We start from the raw sequence: 20,139 nt of genomic DNA, 5'->3' as shown, positions 1-20,139 counted from the left end.
TCCCCTGGAGTTTTGCTCAGAGCTGTGTGGCCCGGAAGCCAGGGCTCACTCCACCAAGGAGCAAGGGCCCCGCGCTTCCAGGATGCTGGCCACAGAGGGGCCACAGAGAGCCGGCTCCCCGCAGAGCGGGTTCAGAGGCAGGTTCTACGTCTGCAGCCACCCACTGGGTCAGCGCTGTGCTCTGTCCAAGCTCCAAGTTGAATTCCCTTGGTTTCACGTCTACGTAGATGTAAATTTGGCAAGTGGTTCCATGCGGTGTTTCTGTAGCACCGTGTGGCTATGGGGGGAGCTTTTCCATTTTTAGAACTGAAAATGTTTAGTCATTGATGCTTTTAAAGAAAATGACAGGGGTGTACATATAGACATGTAAGCGGAGCACATTATTCAATTTTTTTAACAGAGGCCAAGAGATATGGAGGCACCAATGTGCAGTTGGCCGCCTACCTGAGCTGGTATTGACCCGGGGCTGAGTGTCAAGCCCTTCCCAGGGAGGAGCTGGCCCGGTCTGCCCACTGCCAACAGGAGACATGTGGGCCTTCTTCTCAGGACCCCCTGGGGGCACAGGCAGCCAACCTGGGCACATCTCCCAGGCTTGTAACGAGGTGTCCTTGTCTTCCCAGCGGATACACCCATTGAGGAATTCACGCCCACGCCAGCATTCCCAGCCCTGCAGTACCTGGAGTCTGTGGATGAAGGTGGGGTGGCGTGGCAAGCCGGACTGAGGACTGGGGACTTCCTGATCGAGGTAGGAACATGGGTGTTTGTGTCTTTCTGCTTGGGGAGAGCGCCGCCTCTCCTAGCGTCGGAGCCCACAGTCTTCGCGGTGTGGCCATTGGGCCAGGTCTGAGGGTGCTCACGGGGGCTGTCCTGAACTTCTGTTTTCTGGTTATTTCCACCCACTGTGGTGCCATTTCCTGTGGACATGTCGTTGAGGCCTTGGCCATAACTCTTTGGAGCGTGTAAAGGTATGTGGAGTTTGGCCATTGATCTTGAAGCAGAAGGTGGAAGAGAAGCGTGGTTGGTTGACGTCAGGTACCTGCTTGGACCCGTGGTGGCTTGGTCGTGGCTATATGAACAGACACCAAGAGGGTCCCCTGCCCATTCGCATGTGCTTGTATGAGGTCTCTGACGTTGGTGGCTGAAGAGTTTGTTGAATTGCAAGTTGTGGTAACTGGCCTGTCAGATGTATGTTGGCCTTCAAGTCCAGGGCACATGGGCAAGAGATTGCTAGAGATGGTGGCCCAAAAAGGAGGCTTTAGATTCTTTGGAGACTGGCTTTGTGTAGCAGGTAAAGGAAGGGCGCATTTTCCTCATTGAAAGAATCCTGCTGGATCCCAGCGCCGTGTGTTCCCAGCCTTACCTGGAGCCACCACGTCGTTCTGTGAGGTGTCCGAGTCACCCGCACATCTGAGCTCCCTGACTTTTTTGGGCTTAGGTGTTACTTTCTATCTTTCTGCAAAGGAATGTGTTACTCGTCAGAAGTTGTAAAAATAAAAGACTACTCGTACCTTGGAAACATTGTTTTTCAAAGGTTCAGTAGGCTCAAAAAGCCCTCGTGGGGGTTTGCATTTCCTGGAAAACACTCCTCAAGGCTCCCCTGAGCCCCGTCCCCTCTGCATGGGAAACCCATACAGGGAGAAGGAATGTGCACGTGGGATCCAGCCAGCCACACAGGGGCCCCGCCGTTGGGCCTGCTGGACACTTGCTGGTTGTATAAAGGAGACCCAGGTCCTGGCGAGATGACCACTTGACACCACTTCTCTCCATGATGCCTAAGCCCCCAAGGGTACTTCTGAGCTGCAATTTTGCTCTTAGTGTTTCTCAATACTGTTAGAGTGGTGGAAATCCAGAAGGAAGGGTCCTATCAGAGGAAAGAAAGCAAAAACAGAGAAGGTGCTGTAACCCAGTCCAGGTGTCCTGTGTTGGTCTCATTTTATTCACTGAAAGATTTATTCAAGTTGTTACTGACCCATCAGACGATGAATGCGCTCACTGGGTTCTTGTCCCTTTAAACCATGCGGTGCGTATCCAGGACAGTGGAGGCTGGAGCCCACTGTGGTTTCATGGGTTAACTCGATTCGTAACCTCATGAAAATGCAGAGACTGTGTTGAATCATCTTCTGTAGGATGCAGTTGTGATGTAAGTCCCCATCCCCCATCTCCCCCGCCAGTGTGTGTGTGTGTGTGTGTGTGTGTGTGTGTGTGTGTGTGTGTGTGAGGGGGGGAAAGGGGGGCTCCAGTAGGTTGACATAGCTATTGCTGGTTTTTACTTTTAAATAATAAATGAGGGCTGCAGATACAAGAGCATATCCGTTGTTATCTCTTCAGATTGTTTCCTTGATAAACTGGTCAACAACAGAAGCGTGTGGCAGCCGCCGGGGGTTGGTGGGACCATCCCCTTCCCAGGGGAGAGAAGTGCACCGGGCTGGCAGTGTGTCTGCAGCACATGCCTGAGCCAGGCAGATCGAAGCATCTGTGGAAACTGGAACATTAAAGAGTTTCTGCACTTGGGTTTTCAAAGCACCTCCTTTGACATTGCTTTTCACCTCTGATATGCAAATGTATTTGCCAGTTTGGAGCAGGTTTGATATTCTGAGTGACCTTTGAATTCCAGAATTCTAGGAATGACCGGCCCTAATGCGTTCAGGTTCTGTTGGTGTTACTGTCACAGATGACCTGAAGGAGTGGACCCTTCACTGCCACAGTCCCCACAAGGCTGCTCATACCTGGGGGGCTCATGCTTGGGGGGTCGGAGGGTTGGACCTTTGGAACCGCGTTCTCCAAGCCCATTTCCTAGGATACCTCTTGGGGCTCAGAAATTCTCCTTTAGGTGCTTGTATTAGACAGACAGAATCTCCACAGAGCTGTTTTCCTGGCTACCGGGTTCGTTTATAGCCTTATAATATGTATCTTCCAGTAGACAATTTTTCTGTGTTACCAGTGAAAAGCTTTCAACTTTGGAGGAATTGTTTTAAATGGACTCACGTGTCCCAGGTGACACTGCCCTGCAGTTGTGGGGGTTTCTGAGCTCTTTGCCAAGTGCAGGGTCCCCGCGTGGAAAGGCCCCGAGTGCAGGCAGATTGTCCTCACCCACCCTCATTCCCCTCTGCCTTCTCTCTGCTCTTGGGAAGGACCTCCATGCACGTCAGGTGTTTGTTTTCTCTTTAAAAACCCAGGCTGCAGTTTGAACCATGGGACCCAGGGGCGACTTTGGGGGTGAACACCCTGGCATTGTCTGCGTGCTGGCCCTGGCTCCTGCCGTGGGCCCGCCTTTCTTGGGCACTTGCCCTCTGGAATTCATGTCCCTCCTGCCCACTGTTGAGCAGGAGTTTGCTCTTTTGCTGTTGGTATCCTCTTTGCTGCCCACACCCCCCCACACACCTGCTCCTGCCAAAAAGCAGACGCTCTGGGTAAAGTTCCATGTAAAAGGCTACCTTCAGGTCAGGAATCTAAGATGGGATGGTCTTAGTGGGCTGGTAGGGTTGTCATAAAAATGCATCTCAGGGAGGAGAAGTGGGTGCCCCATGGAGGGGTGTGTCTGAATTTGGTAGCTCCAGGGACCATGTGTATTTACCATTTTGGGGTCAGCCTGATGTGCCGGAATCTCTGGACGGCCTATGACACCGGAGCTTTCCCAGAAAGCTTTCAGAGACACGGAACAGGCAGGGGCAGTGGACGCCAAGCAGCCCTGTGGGCACCTTCGGGAGAGAGCAGGCAGTGGCGCAGGGCAGTGGCCTGGGGGCAGCGACAAGCCAGGGAGAGAAGCAAGCGGGGCTGTCAGGACAAGTTTCTCTCTGTGCAGGTCCCCGCTGGCCAGGAAAGGAAGAGACCCATGTCCCTTTTGGTCACAACCAGAGACCCCGTTCAAACTGTTTTTAATAGTGATAAGAGCTTGTTTAGTTAAGGGGTGGAGGGAGCCTTCTGGCTGAATGGTTAAAGGTGTATCTGCTGTTTCTTTGAGATTATCTTGGTTAAGCCTTCTCACCCTCAAGAGATGGGGCAGGAGAGGTCGCTCACGAGGAGTCATGGGAGGCTGCAGATGGCTTGTGGCTGGCCAAGAAGACATGTTGGTTAGGATGTGACTTTGGTGTCCTGCAGGGTGTCACCAAACCGGACGCCCCATCAGCCTGGTCCAGTGCAATGTGGCTGGTCACCAGAGTGCCCCATGGGCCTGTGAGAAACACAGAGCCGGGGCTGCCAGCCCACATCTGCACAGGCAGTGTCACAAGGCGCCTGGGCACTGGCTTCGTCAGGACACTGCGGTGACGTGCCAGGGGTTCCGAGGGTCAAGCAAGATGATGACTGGCTAGCCCGATTGTGCCGGCTTGTCAAGCCCCTTAATTTGGCATTTGACTAACGGATAGAAGCAGGTGCTCTGCCCGTCTTGTCTTAAGACCAGGACCGTCTTTCTTCAACCAGCTCCCATTTGGAAATCTCAGGTTTGTTTCTTGCCTTACTTGCATCACCTAAAACATCCTGGATCTTAAGAAGTGGTCATAATACAAGTAACCAGCGTAACTGGCAAACGTGTGCAACACACACGACCGGAGACCCAGAAAGTCCTTATTAAAGTAATTTCAGGTGTAGCTGCCTGGTACTCACAATAATCCAAAAAAATAGCATCTGTTGTTATCCCCACTTTACAGATGAGGAACTGAGGGTAAATCACTCGCCTGCAGCTGTGCAGCAGGTGAGTGGAGAAGCTGACGTTCTGGCCCAGGCTGTCTGACCCAGTAACGTCAGAGCTCAGGGACCCGTGGGCGGCACACTGATGTGCTTGACGTATAACTGGGCAAAGGGTAAGAAGACAAACATGATGAGGTGCCAATTTTTATTTTCGAATTAGCAAACGCTCTTTTATTACTACACCCGTTGCTGGTGACAGCACTCATATGCCACTATGTGAAAGAATAAATTGCCATAAATGGTTTAGAAATCAATGTGACAGTGTGTAATAAGCACCGTAAAGCTGAATCAAGAATTTTACATCTAGGAATCCATCCTGAGGGAAGGATCTAAATAAAAAACAAGCAGAGATTCACAGAGTGGTGGAAAAAAAAATCATGCAGGGGTAGGGCTATGGGGGAAGGGTGAGGGTCGTCACGCACCTGTGTGGATTCGCAGGACAGCATGAAAAATTGTGCTTGGATGGAGGGCCTAATACCGATGGGAAATGGGTACCTTATATTAGGTGGAAAGGGCAGAGTCAGAATCATCTGCACAATATCAGTGAATTACACCACACCCATCCCCAAAATAGACATAGAAAGAAAGGAAATATTAGCCCCTGCGTGATGGGATCATGTGTGATCAGTTCTCTTTTTCCAGACATTTCTCAACTCCCCAAATTGTCTAGAACGACGGCATTAATTTTTTGACAGGTCTTAATTTCCTAAGTAGAAAACTATTCCCTAGAAGAAGCTGCCTGGCACAGTTGAGTGGTGCCCAGCCTCCGTGCCCGAGGTGTTGCTGTTTGCGTTCCGGACGCGAACCGTTTCCTGGGGCCGTTGCTCACCAACTTGATGCCGTGCTGGGGGCTCCTATGGCTTCTGTGATTGTTTTCTTAGCCCTGAAGTGGTCCATCTCGTTTTTTGTGTTAATTTCCCCAAATAGGTTTTCCCTTGCAATTAAAGCAGGCAGCAATATCCTTCATCCTTGAAAAGTGATGCTTGAGCCTAATTACTTTCCCTCGTGTTAAATACTTGCGCTGGAGATGGCCTGCAACTGTTCTATAATCTCAGATCGCACTGACGTGAGGACACTAAGAGGGATGCCCTGGTGTTTTCCTCAGAGACCATTTGAGTATCTTAGATACTGAGATGTTGCTGAGGCTGGTACTTGAGAACAGGACTTGAAAAATGTAACGTGGGCTCTAGTGCACATTTGCCTAAACCATTACTTTGAACCAAACTGGAGCTATGAACAGTTGTTACAACCAGGGGGAGGGGTTGGGGTGGGGGGGTAATGGTCACTTCAAAATTAAATGTTACATGGAGGCGAGGAAATGAAGCAGGTTACTCCTGCTAGGTCTTTATGCACATCATTAATCAGACCATGCTTGGGTCTCAGTGTCCCCATCAGCAGTATGGGTGGTTGGGAGAATTAAGTCACTCGAGACACATATGCATGGCAGAGCCCTGGGCACGTGGGCAGCTGTCAGCATCAGCCTGATTATGTGGGAGAAGGCAGAGGGCCAGCGGGCTGGACACAGAGTCAGCGTGCCATCAGCAATTGCTGCCGATCACCTCTTGTCGTTAACGATGCCTGACTCAGAAGAGGAAACCAATGACTATTAATTGAACAAATAATACAAAGTCCTAATGAGTTACAATAATGACAGGTGGTTGGTACCACTTTCACTCCAGCTTGGAGCAGTTACAGAGCTTGCCTGCCACGTGCTGAGCACGTGCATTCGGACACTTCCAGCCAGCCCTGCCCTGGCCATTGCTTCTTGGCGCCCCTCTGAGGAGGGCGTATCAGCGGGGGCGGGCACGTGCCCCGCCCAGCCCTATATACCCTGGCAGGCACGCCTCCAGCTTTGGCTTGACCCTCTGCTCCCAGTGCTCAGGGCCTTGCTCAAGTCTGTACTGGTGGGGGTCTGGCTCTTAGGAAGACTTGGACCTTCTCCTCGTGATCCCCATTTTTCCCTGTAGCCAGAAACCCCAGGGCTGAGGCCAGAGCCCAACTGTGGTTTCCTTGGTACCAGCGTTCTTTTGTCCCCGTGTTCAGCCACCCCACACGGCTCACGTCTCCGTGTTGCCCTCCAGGACAGCACAAGAGCCTTCCTCACACGCCCTGCTGATGGCCCACGTGGGCAGTCTAGGAGCTCCATCTGCCCCCCTCCCCTCAAAAATTCGTAATATCTTGAATCATTTTAAATGGGTATTTAATTCAGTAACTAAGTTAGAGACCAAATGCCAGCTGACATTAGCGGGAAACCAGGGCGACCAGTGAATTCTTGGTCTTGACTCACGTTGATACTCTGCTTGTCAAGTTCTGTTAGTCTCACATCCAGACAGGCAGGGCCCAGTGGCTTTCGCCGGTCCCCGTGAGCACGAGCGTTTCTGTTCTGAATCGCCGTGGCTTCTCACCGTGCTGGTTTTGGAAAAGGCCTGGGCCCCCATGCTGCCGGCTTCCCCCTGCAGCTCCCCTGCTCCTAGACTGCCGGCCCCTGGGTCAGCGCAGGAGGGGAGGTTGTGGCCATCTCGACCGGCCTCTCCCTCCCCCTGCCCAGCTTTTGCTGAGGTCTAAGCTCCGGGCCAGTTTCTCAGTGGGGATTGAAAAACATTCCTCTGGCGGCATGTACGGCAGCACACAGGAGCTCAGCACTTTTGTTGTTGGCCTTCAGGTGATGCCAGTGCCCAGGGCAAACTGCCGTCGTTATAGTCTTGGTCCTCCTTGGCTCCTAGCACTGGGACCTTTGCTTTCTGGGGCTCACAGTACTGGGGGTCTTGGCTGTCAGGGTCTCAGAGCATGAAGTCTTCACGTTCCAAGGCTCTAAAGAGGCCACTGCTCTGGGGGGAGCCCTTGGAAGGCTGGACCCCTTTCCTGCATGTAGCCATAGCCCCTCCTGCACCGAGGGCCTCCTTCACTTTGTCCTCCCTCTTGACTGGGAACAGGTGGTCTGGGCTGAGGAGCAGCGCAGCATCCTGCTGAGAAGGTGGATACAGGCGGCTTAGCTATTGCAGATCTGAAGTCTTGGCTCATTCATTTTGGGGTTCTAATTTGAAGCATCAGTGATTTCAATTTCAGGCTAAAAAAAGATTCAGAATCACTTCAGGGGACCATGGCTGCTGTGCTCCAGGCTCCATGGTACTGGCAGATGGCAGTGCACTGGGTTAGAGACAGAAATGAGCCATGGTCAAGGGCACAGGCTGTACAGTGATCTGGGTTTGAATCCAGTCTCTGTCACTTCTTCACTGTGTGAAGTGAACTTGGGCAAATTCCTCATCTCTTGGCCTCAGTTTCTTAAACTAAGTAAAGTAGTGTGTGGAGCACATTGCACTTCCTGGCGGTGAGCTCTTAACAATCGGCAGCAATTGTACGAATCACTTCTGCAGTGTCACTCATTCATTATTGCAACATGACGTTGGGTGCCCACCCAGTGGCTGGGCTGCTGTGTGTGGGGAGAAAGGACATGACTCAGACACAGCTCCCTGAGGAATTCACGGTCTGGAAGGGGGGATAAAAGCAGAGTGTGGTGAGGGGCCCAGGATAAATCAGGAAAGGGGCTCCATAAAAGAGATGGTATTGCCACCATCTCTTTGATAAGTAAGTGGGGTTTCTGCAGGCAGAGCTCCACAGGAAGGGCTACAGGGGAAGCTTAGGGTGTCAGGAACTCCCAGGCTGGATTTGGAGCGTGGTCGGATGTTACAGAGCTGGGGGTTCCTGGGGTTGGTCCAGGGAGGGCCGGAAATGTCTGTTCAAGTCTGCTGGACTGTACGTGGCTGGTCCAGGGCAGGGAGCCACAGAGGGAAGGGTGTGGGTGGCGGGACCTCTCCGTGGTGCTGAATCTTTCTGGGGTGCTGGGCCTCTCCCTGGTGCTGAAACTATCCAGGGCGCTGGAACTAAGCTGGGAGGGTGGAGCCTGGTGGCCACCTTAGCACATCCTCTGCCTCGTTCCCTTCACCCCCCCATCCCTGTGTCCGGTGTCCTTGGCCCGCTGGGCACAGCAGCTTGTTACTCAGTGAGTGTGCTTGTCTGCTTGGCGAGGAAGTCCCTTCTGTGAGAAGGGTGAGGGACCCGTGTGGTTGAGCATCTCTGGTGTCCCACGCTCCGAGCCAGCCTCACGTCCCCACTGAGGTTTCAGCTTATGCGTCACACCTCAGAGAGGCCCCCTCAAGCCCCCTCTGTTGGCCCCTGGCTCTGCCACTCACACGCCTGGGCTTCCTGCGCCATCAGAGTCATCTCCTGTATTGCATGGCTGCCTTTGTGTCCATCTCCCTCATGAGAACGCCTGAGCTGGAGGGTTCTTTGGCCTGGTCCCTGCTGTGTGTCAGCACCCAGCACAGTGCCTGACAGAACCAAGGCTCCAACACGTGTTCAGTGATGGACAGTCCTGGGAAGCAGATGTTTCTTGCCCATTTCGCAGGTGTGAAACTGAGAAATCCACATGTCAGAGCCCCACAGGGAGAGCTGAATCTGGGCTGACCCCAAAGCTCGGGTCTGGCTGATGCCCCAGGTCACTGAGTCACTGAGCTGTAACCCTGTACCCACCTTTCTCGACCCAAAAAGGATGCTTCAGTCCCAGCCCCAGTCTTCCGCAGCGAGGTCCTCAGGAGGCGCTGGGAGCCCCTGGTTGAGGGCTCTCTGCTGCGCCCCGTGGCTCCCTGAAAGGACCCCCCCTGGGGCCTCCGCACCTGCCCTCCCTCCCCGCTCTCCTCCCACTCACCCACCTCCCCATGCACTCGGCAGGCCCTCGTTAGCATTGATTTGTCTCTGTCTGTGGCGCCCTTTTGTGGGGAGTTTCACGGAACAAGCAGTCAGTTCGGCAAATGAACTGAAGGAAGGCCTGTGCTCAGAGCCCTGCAGGATCTTTTAACTGACGAAGTCTGTCAGTCCTGGGAATTAGGGGGCGTGAGTGCCGACAGTAAGTGGAGTTGGAATGAGAGGGGCCTGGGGGTAGGGGACGCAGAGGACCGTGGTTTCTATCTGATGCTGTAAGGTCCCGAGAATGGTCCCCTTGCTTTGGTGCCAGGAGCCCAACCACCCACCAGAAAATTTCCCACCCCCTTCCACCCAGGACCTTTGGTTTCCTGTGACACCTCTTCAGCGCACCCACTCTGTGCTCAGTCCTCCGTGGGTAGGGCTGGAGGGTCACGGAGACAAAGGGAAGCTGGGGAGGGAGGCCCGTGGCCTCTGTGGGGACCTGGGGCTGGGCAGAGAGGAAGGAACCACTTGTTCATATGGCTGAGGGGGGCGGCACATCATGCCTGGTCTGCAGCGACAGGGGGGCCCTGACCCTGGCCCTCTGCCCCTGGTCTCGGGGGGGCCCTGACCCTGGCCCTCCGCCCCTGGTCTCGGGGGGCCCTGACCCTGGCCCTCCGCCCCTGGTCTCCTGGATGCCACACTACCCCCCACCCCTGCACTTGCCTTCTTGCTCACATGTTCTCTTCATCTTGCGCCCCGTCTCCCCACCCCCTTCCTCCCTACTCCCCCTCTCCCGCCTCCACCTCATCTACCTGTTAACGCTGCTCACCCTCATCTCTCTGCTTGCAGAGCCCCCTCAGGGAAGCCTTCCAACAGTCCCCCGAGACACCACTCCCAGGGCCTGTCACCGCCCCTGCTGGTCCCTAAAGTTCCGTGAGCTGGAAGCCAGCTGGGGCCAAGCACAGGACGGGCACTCAGGCAGGCCCTGTTCAGTGAGAGAAGGCACTGCAGGAGGAGGGCACAGCCTGGACAGAGGCTTGGAGACAGTAACCCGTGGGGATGTGCAGGCTACGTCAGGCCCAGGAAGGATGAAGGGGACGGGGCCTCCGCCTCAGGGGTGCTGGGGGTGCCTTGAATGCTGAGCTGTCCTGGGGTCTCACTCTGTTGCAGAGGCAAGCTGCCTCTGAAATTTTAGCAGGGACTTCTGTGGCCTGCCTGTCGCCAGGCTGGAGCCTTGCTGGAGAGGGGAGGTCGAGGCAGAGGGACCAGATTGGAGGCCGCTGCCCTTGAGAAGCAGCTTAGAGCAGGGCTTTAAAGCACAGTCCTGGGGGCAGCCTGCCTGGCTCCAATCCAACTCCTCTACCTATGCACTGTGTGCCTTTGGGCAAGTTAAACAATCCCTCTGTCCCTCGATTTCCTCATCTGGAAAGCGGAAATAAGAAGAGCACCTGTCTCACAGAGTCTTGTGAAGGTGAAGCGAGTCAGGATGTGTGAGGCCTGTAGACAAAGCCAACAAGAATGTGCAAAAGGAGCCGTTACTATTATTGCCGGTGTGGCCACGGGAGGGATGCAGAGCCTTCCCAGCCCCCAGCCAGGACCTGCTCCCCCGAGGCAGGACCCCACCAGCTAGGAACCTCCTCCCCCCGATGGGCTCCGCATGGTGAGGTCGGGTGTGGGCCCTGTGCGGCTGCCAGCTGGGCTCTGCGCACTCAGCACGGGCCCCGGGGAGGAGCGTGGATGGGAGAAGGTGGGAGGGCGACCATCTGCCCATTAGCCAACCAGAAAGTAGCTGCCGTCCATGAGGGACCAGGAGGTGCTCCCGGCCCGAGCAGGGAATGCCAGGACAGGCCGGGGCCCAGTGGCCTGGCTTCTCATGCCCAGTGCATCCAGTGCCCACTCCAGTCCCACAGGCTTTATAGGGGTTATACGTGTCTCTGCACTCGGGAAATTTGAGGGACTTAAAGTCAACTCTGCCCCATACGTGCTTTTGCTGACTTTCTATTGCATCGGTGTTATTCCTTTATGGCTGGTACAAGTCATGTCCACCCGGGTAGGATGGGAAATACAGTGCCCGGAGGAAGAGGTCACGTGATGCCGTCAGGAGGTGGGGTTACAAGGATGCGGTTTATGTTCTCGAACTTTATATATGTCTGTTGGACATACATTTTGTCACATGTACTTTTTTCATTGTGTATTATCTTTTTTTGTTGTAAAATACACATAACCACAAAACTTAACCATTTTAACCCTTTTAAAACATACAACCAGGGGCAGTTCGTATGTCCACGGTGTTGTGCAGCCATCACCTTGATCTGGTTATAGAATGTTTTATCATCCACAAAAGACACTGCGCCCCCCTGAGCTGTCACCCCCATACCCCCAACTCCTCCCAGCCTCAGGCAAGCACTGGTCCACTTTCTGTTTCTGTGGATCTGCCACCCATCCGGGCATTTCATATACGTGGGATCCTAGAGTGGGTGGCCTTCTGTGCCCGGCTCCTTTCACGTAGCACACAGTTTTCAAGGCTCAGCCGTGGTGCGGCGTGTCAGGGCTTCATTCCTTCTGTGGCCAAATAGCCACTGTCCAGAGAAGGCACCTGCTGTGTGTCCAGTTGGCCGTCGATGGACCCTATGGTTGTTTCCACCTCCTGACTGTCACGAATTAAACTGCTAGGAACATGAGTGAACACGTACTTGCTGGAGCCCCTGTTTTCAGTTCTTTGGGATGTGTACCTAGGAGCAACTTGCTGGGTCATATGGTGATTCTCTGTGTACCTAAACTGCTGGCTCAGCCTCGGCCTGAACCGCCAGGTGTTCAGGAGCACTTTGTAAATGCCCATCTCACGCTCAGCCCGGTGGGAGAAGCAGGAGAGCTGACAAGGGGAGCTAGCCGGGGCCCCCAGAGACAGGACTCCAAGCCACCAGCAAGTTCGCTGCTGGGCAACCTGTGCTGACCGCAGACAACATGAACAGCAGCGCTGACGCAGCCGTGGGACACGCTCATGTTGCTGAGCGTGTCCCGCGTGCTCCCTCCACTGTCAGGGCTTCACGTGCGTGGACTGGCTTAGTGCTCAGTTTGGTTTGCATAGTGCCGTCAACTCCTGAGGCTGTGGCGCAGAGCAGAGTCTCATGTGTCCACAGACACACAGCGAGTGAGTGGCCCAGGCAGGCGCTGCTTCAGAGAAGTTGTGAACTTCTCTGCCATATGTCCTGGAATAAGGGACAGAGTAAAGGGGCTGGCCAGGGAGGGACTGGGTGGGCCGGAGGGTTGGGGGAGGCTTCCTGGTCTGGGGGGGGGGGGGCACCAACAGAGGCCACCTCCCAGTGCCAGTGTGAGCGTGAATGAGATGGCCACTAACGCATCTTGCCCCACATCCAGCATGCAGCTAACCAAGTGGCAGGGCCTTGAGAGGTGGGGGTGGGGACATCTCCAAGGGCTGTGACATCGCCTGAGCCTGCCCAGGGGAGGCAGGACATGCCTCAAGGGCTGCACCTTGCTGTGGGTGGTCATGTGCATCTGCTATGAGAATCAACATCATGATCACAGACCAGGAGCCACCCCCGCTGCAGCTGCTGTGGGTGGCCAGCGTGAGCCAGGCACCAGGTAGGCCGCTTCGTGTGGGCACCTCATTTCTCACCCTGCCTGCACGGGGAGGTCAGCTCTGTGGATATTCCCATTTTGCAGAGGAGGAAGGTGAGACCCAGGAAGACCACGGGACCTGCTCAGGCTCACACAGGTCTCCCCATGGGGTTGGGTCTTGACCTTGGGGCTGGACTTGAGGGCTGCAGTGTCCCCTGCACCGTGGGGTCAGGTCTTGACCCTGGGCTTGGACTTGAGGGCTACACTGTCCCCTGTGGTGTCTTTTTGAGGTGGGTCTGATCACCCACCCAGAGGCCCAGCTGGAGACACTGAAGGTAGTGCAGGGCTGGAGGGGAGGCACTGACCAAGCGGACGGAAAGTCCATGAAAGGTGAAGGTCATAACTGGTTGGAGGATCCCTGGGGAGGCTTCCTGGAGGAGGTGAGGGGGCAGGGTCTTTCAACATAAAGGGGAGTTGGTTATGGATGGAAACAAAGCAAAGGTGTCCCATTTCCTCAATGTTCCCCAACTGTGTTATTCCAGAACTCTCTGTACAACTTAGCAAACTCAGTTCAAACTGGCTCAGCATGCAAAGGGATTTTATTGGTTTGAGTAACTGAAAGATCCCAAAGATGTTTGGCTTCAGGCCCAGCTGGATCTAGGTGCTCAGCAATGTCCCCAGGATCTCCCTCCCTCCCTCCGCTCTGGCTTTCTGTGTGTCAGCTTTGTTCTTGAGCAGGTTCTCCCCGCAAAGGTGGCAGACACAGCCTCCAGCTGCTCCAGGTTCTCACCCTGTCGGTTGAGGAACCCCAGCAGAAAGAGAGCATCTCGGTGGCCTGGCTTGGGTCACGTGTCCACCCCGGAGCCAGTGGCTGACTCAACCAGAGAAAGTGCTGACCAGCCAGGCTGGGATATGTGCCCTCCCCAGAGGCAATACGATGGTCAGGGGGCATGTGGGCTGGCTCCCAAAGGAAGGTTGAGTTTCAGGGATGGAGGAAAACAAATTGCTGGCAGGCCGATTCAGCAGACAGCCAGTCCCTGTGCAGCCCAGCAAGGTGGCCTGTGATGGAGTTCTGCCTCTCCAAGCTCACCATACATGATCCTCTCCACGGGCCCGCTGAGCCATTCATACAGGACTTGGGGTTCTCTGCGGGAACACAGGTCCTCTGAGTCCCACAAGCCAGTGACATAGACCCTGTGACACGCTGGGGCCAAGGGGACCTGCATTTAAATTCCACAGATCTGGTCCCCAGGACAGGCGAGGGCGTGTGGTCATCCGGCACCTTGTGAGATCTGCCAGGTTCCTACCCCTGCCTGCCCAGGTCCAGCTGGGGTTCCAGGGCTGAGTGCCCTTCTCCTCTGGCCCTGGAAGCCTTCCGCCAGCAGCTTGTTTTCAGAGCGTGATCGTTGAAGTCTTGACTCAGCTGGCAGAGGTCATGTTCCTGGATCACTTAGGTGCTGAGGTCCAGTGTGCCTGTGTGTCTTCTGTCTGGACCTTAAAGGCTCCCTTGCAGTTTAGCAGAAAATAGTGGAGTGTCTAGAAATCCAGATGGTGGCTCTGAGTTCTCCATGTTGCAGTTGTCAAGGGCAAAGAGTGAGGAGGCGCTTTTCTGATGAAGAGTAGAGGTAATCCCTTCGTCTGTGCGGCATCCTTTCATCCATCCATTCATCCATCCATTCGATCATTTATCCGTCCATTCATTCATCCCTTCATCCATCCATATCCATTCATCTGTCCATCCATCCACTCATCCATCCATTCATTCATCTATCCATTCGTCCATCTGCCCATCCATCCATTCATTCATTCACCCATCCATGGGTTGGAGAGGCGATTTGTTGCTTCCTGCCCTCTCTCCAGCCACTCCCCTATTTCACCTGCCAAAGAGGAGGAGCTTTGCCCAGTTTGATGTTTTTTGCGATGCAGATCCTAGCAGAAGGGGAGAGAGAGTCAGGCCCAGAGAAACTGAGGAAAGGAGGTCTGGGCAGAGCTGGTCCAAAAACAGGAATAGGGGTGCAGAGGCCCTGAGCCCACGTTCACACACAGGTTGTGAAAGGTGGGGCTCCTGAAAGATGCTGCTTGGTGCTCCAGGCCGCATTCCCTTTAATGATTGGAGGAGTCCCAGTGAAGACAGGAAATCCCACTTACTCTCTGTTTAGTGTCTGGATTGTGATTTTTTGAAGATCATTTTAGGCATGGGCTGGACCACATGGGTTCCTGGTGTGTGTGGGTTGCGCACGTGCAGACCTATTTTGAGCAGCCAGTACATGGGGCTGGGCCTTGAGCTAGTGGCTGGAGAAAACATAGATGGTCAGACCCCTTTCTTCTTCCCAGAGAGCAGAGAGCATTGTCCCCTCCCCAGTCAGTGACAGGTGTGCCCGCACAGAGGCACCACCTCCCCAAGCGCCCTGGGGGAACTGGAGCTCCCGGCTGACCCAGGCAGGGCCGGGAGGGGCAGCCCCCAGGCCCCACGTGTACTGGGACGTTAGCCACACCGTGTCATTAATGTGGGGCAGGGGGCCCAAACTTGGGAGAACTCAGGCTGCTCTGACAAATTACCAGAGTCGGGGGGGGATCCACAAGGGACGTTCGTTTGTCATAGGTCTGACGCCAGGGGCATTGCAGGCAGCTGAGCCCTCGGGTGGTGGCAAGAGCCAGCTCTGGTCCCTTCCTCTCATAAGGGCACCATCCCCTCACGGGGACTCCACCCTCACGGCCTCCTCCAACCCAAACTGCCTCCTGAAGTCCCATCTCCAAATACCATCGCATTTGGGATGGGACTTCAACATAGGAATGTGGGGATAGCACAGACGTTCAGACCATAAGAGTGTGCTTGGGAAACACGCTTCCTGGGCCTCTGACCCTCAGAGCTGAGAGCACGTGTGAAACAGCCTGAAGGACTCCGCCTCTCCAGCCAGTGGGGAAACCATCTTTCCAGCTGAGACACACTCAGTTACACTGAGTGGCCAGTTCAGGGGGGCATGCAGGGGCTGGGAGCCACACAGCATTGAGAATACCAATGACAGCATGCCCTGCCTGTGGCTGAGCACCTAATGGGTGCCAGGACCTCCTTCCACCCCACCAGTCTCCCAAGGGAGTGGCAGTGTGCCCTTTGGCACCCTAGGCAGTTGAGAGTCCTTGCAAGGGAGCAGTGGGGCAGGACTTGAACCTAAGTCCAGCCGAGAGCCAATGGCTCTTGAACATTGTGCATCCTGCTGCTGCCAATGAGGAGGTGGCCCCGAGGGCTGGCGGGGGCCGGACACCTGGGGCAGGGCCCCAGCTGGGCCTGTGCTCCCCGTACCCACACCCCAGGGCCCGGTGGCAGGCCTCCGTCCTGCCCCTGCAGCACCCTCATGGGGTCAGCAGCAACTGGCCTCCACTCCCACGTCCCAGCTTCATCTGTTGCAGGCAGAAATTGTGTTTGTTGTCAGTTAATTTTCCAGGACTATCATTTAATGAGCCTCCTGGATGGAATGGCCTGATTCGGCTTGTTTTGTTTTTGTTTCTGTTTTTGTTCTGAGAGCAGGCTATGTGCCCAGCAGCCCCACCTGAGCCTGTGACCCCTCTTAGCCCTCCAGCACTAGAATTCTGGTGTCCACCCTGTCCACCCCTGCAGGGTGCTGTCACCAAGACCTCTTGACCACCTGCTTGTCTGTTGTCCCCACTTGGCTGGGGTCACCATAAATGGAGAATTACCTGCACCTCATTTGTTTATCCAGCTGCAGGTGCAGGTGCTGGTGCAGAGCATGGCTGGTGTTTGGTGGCTGGAAGGAATTAATGGAACGGTCGTAGCAAACTAGGACTCGGTGACTGTGTGGAGTTTGGCCGGTGGGTCTGGACATGGATTCTGAATGCCATCCTTTGTCCAGCTTTGCTTAGATTCAGCCCGTCTCTGGGAGACCCCCTAGAAAGGTGCGCCCTCAGCAATCACCTTTCTTTTACCTAGAGCAGAAATGGGAATCACCACCTTGCTCAGAGCAGGAGCTGACCTGGGGAGGGGCCTCTCAGTCCTTACCACTGCCCCCAAGATGTTCAGGCTGAAAGCATTGGGAAATAGAGGGGCAGGTCCCAGTAGTATCAAAGTTGGAGGGAAAGAAGTGGAACACTGTGTGATTCCAACTCTGTGAGGCCCTTGGAGCCATCAGGTCCACAGAGACAGAGGCTGGGGGTTGGGGCGCCCAGGCTGCAGAGGGCGTGGGGGGTTAGCTTCAGTTTGGGAAGATGGAAAGTTCTGGAGATGATGGTGAGGATGGTGGCACAACAAAGTGAATGTGCCTAATGCCACTGATCGTGCGCCTAGAAATGGTTAAAATGGTGAATTTTGTATTCTGTGTACTTTGCCACAATTAAAAAAGATTTTATTTTTTAAAGGAAAGCAATGTTCTTGACTTTTAAAAAAAACTTTTTGAACAGTAAGACTTTACCATCAGCCTTTGAGCTGGTCCCAGCCTCTTTCTTTAGCTCTGAAACGGGAGAGACGATGCGCCTGCCCACGGCACATGGTCCGTGGGGAGCCGAGGCTGGGGGCAGAAGTGCTCGCGCACGGCGGCCTGTTCCACAGGGACACGCCGGCCACACCGGCACACTCTCCACAGCGATCTCTGAGATGGAGAAGAGTTGGGCAAGGGCCTAATGGCCTGGCAGCAGGGGTGAGTGGGGCATGCAGGCCTCCCCCACATCACGCCCGCCCTCCCCGGCCCGGCGCCTATCGGCTTCCTGTGTCTTTATAGCCCTCCCAGCACAGAGCCTGTGGGCTCATTCTGTCATCACTCAGTCTTCCCCCCATGGGACCTTAAGCTCTAAGAGACCAGAAGATTTGTCTTTCTTACTCACCTGCAACAGAAGGCACTTGGCACACATAGCCAGGTGCTCAATAACTCCTTGTCAGACAAACAAAAACTTTGCAGAGGTTACAAAGAAAGAGGGGGGGATGTACTGCAGACACAAAGTGATCCCCAAAATGCGTTCCGAAATACAAGCATGGGTTGTAGAACAATCGTTGTAATATGATTGTACTTACGCTTTTTAAAAAAAATATGCAAAACTGTCTTTACTGTCTGTGCTCTGAATTTTCCCATAAAGGTGTGTAGGAGTTCTGGGAGGCTGCCCACCCGTGTGCCCATGGGGTGGCCTGGGAAGAGCTGCTGGGCTTGGGCAGGGTGTTGATGGGCAGTAGGCTCCTTTGGAATGTAACTTTCTAAAAACTTTATTGTTGCCTAATTAAATGGGATAAATGGCATGATGTCAAAGCTGAGGGATTGCCTCTGCGTTATTCCTGGCCTCCCAAAGGGCCTGTGTAATTCTTAGGCACCTTCAGCAGATGAGTCCTGATATAAATCTCCAGGAAATGCCTGCCCTGTTTGTGCCATATGCTGTTTCCCGGAGGATGAGGGCAGGTGTCGAGGAAGGTGAAGGCGGCAGCCTCCGCTCCCAGCAGATGAGGGGGCGGGAGACGGGCCTCGGCTGCAGTCCGAGGGCCAGGGCCACCGCCCCGTGAATCACACAGAGCTGGAACTCCCCTGGAGAGGGCTGTTTGCACAGGACGGCCCAGCGTGTCACCTTCTGCGTGGACTTCCTGCCAAGTGCCCCTGCTTCATTCACTGTCTCCATCCGGGACGTCTCTCCGGGAAGACCTGTCTCCCCAGTGCTGCAATTAGGTATCTCAATTCGAATCAAATGGACAACCGAAGCTGTAGGCCCATGCCATTTCCGGCTGAGAGAATCCGCCTGGGTGCCAGCTGCTCTGCAGAGTGGTCTGTGGTCGGGTGTGATACAGGGTGCCTGGGGTGGGTTCGTCTGCTTTCCCTTCAGACGCCTGACGGCAAAACCTTGTCAATCTACCCAACTGGGAAAGCCCGGAAAACGCGGCCCCCTGAGGAATACTGGCAACACACAGCAGCCCTGTCCTTCTGATCTGCCCCGCACTGGTGTCCCAGCACCAGGAACTTCCAGCAAAGAGGCCAAACTCAGTCACCCGGAAGAGTCCGCGACCCGAGATGACCCCTGGCACTGGACCCCACGCAGACAGATCTGCCCTCTTGGCGAGCCGAGGAGCAAAGCTGCACCAGGGCTGGGCTCTCACACCTGCTCGGCAGCCCACCGGCCGGCGCACATGGCACCCTTGGCAGAACTTGAACCACGTTAGAGTCCGTGACGGTGGCTGTAATGCTAGACGCAGTAACAGGCCCGGAATGAGTAGTGGCTGTGATTTGGACCCCAGGAGTCTCCCTCTTGCCCCTCAGTCCCCAGCAGCGTTCCTGATGGGCAGGCGGCTCTCCTCCATGCTGTGACCCAGAGGCCCAGGCCCTCCCCATCTCTTGGCTACCCGTCCTCAACACACCGGGCATCTGGTGCAGAAGGGAAAGGGCAGGGAGCGGCGCATGTCACTTCCTCCCCTGTTCCATCGATGAGAATCGAGTCTCGTGGCCATTCCTCACTGCAGGGGCGGTGGGGCCTGGGGTCTTCCTGGGTGTCTGGAAGGAGAGCAAATGGTCAGTTTCTGCCATTGACGTACAAGGGCCTTAAACCAGATCCTAGTGGACAATCCTAAGGACTTTTAAGGGAAACGCATTGGAGAAAAACTTAAGGTCAAAAAACCCTCCATACCTTATCTGGAGCTGCTTTTCCTTAGGGAAGGATGCCAGGCAGTGGCCGGAATGTGATTTCAGCCGTCTAGTTCATAACTCGAGCAAAGAGGCCCTTCACATGCCTCGGGTCCCCAGAGGTCACAGTGATGATGCTGGTCACTTATACCATGGGACCAGACCAGCATTCTCGCCCCCGTTTTACAGGTGAAGACCCCAGGGCTTTCAGGGACTGAGTGGCTCGCACAGGATTCCAGAGTCCAGACTGGACGGTGCACTGGGAAAGAGGACGGGGAGGCGTCCTGCCCTGGGGCCCCCTGACCTCGGCAGGAGGGCGGCTGTGCGGAAGCTGGAGGGGTGAGGCAGGCTGAGAGGATGGTACTCTGAGGACACGGCAGTGTGGGCAAGACTTGGGTGTGCGCCCTGTGCCCCTGCCCTGCCCGCAGCGGCCCCCGGCGCCATCACACGTCCGTCAGCATGTGGGCCTCAGCTCTGTGCGGTCCTCAGATGGAAAGGGGCTTCTTCTCTAAGGGCACTGATCCCATTCACAGGGCTCCATCTTCATGGCCTGGTCACCTCCCAACAGTCCCATTGCTTTGGGGGGGTA

General features: G+C 55.1%; 1 protein-coding gene across 6 annotated transcripts in view; it reads left to right on the top strand.

Annotated features, from left to right (window-relative positions):
• The window catches only part of SHANK2 (SH3 and multiple ankyrin repeat domains 2), a 471,724-nt gene that overhangs the window by 336,840 nt on the left and 114,745 nt on the right, over positions 1 to 20,139 (top strand). For all 6 annotated transcript variants that reach the window (XM_057506712.1, XM_057506710.1, XM_036875766.2 and 3 more), the window contains one exon: positions 621 to 745. In XM_057506712.1, coding sequence (XP_057362695.1) covers positions 621 to 745 — 125 coding nt within the window. The remainder of the gene's footprint in view (positions 1 to 620; positions 746 to 20,139) is intronic.

Source organism: Manis pentadactyla, chromosome 9 (genome assembly GCF_030020395.1).
Source record: "Manis pentadactyla isolate mManPen7 chromosome 9, mManPen7.hap1, whole genome shotgun sequence".
In the NCBI taxonomy this organism is placed as follows: Eukaryota; Metazoa; Chordata; class Mammalia; order Pholidota; family Manidae; genus Manis; species Manis pentadactyla.
Note: the sequence above shows the minus strand (reverse complement) of the source record. Positions and strands in the feature narration are given on the sequence as shown.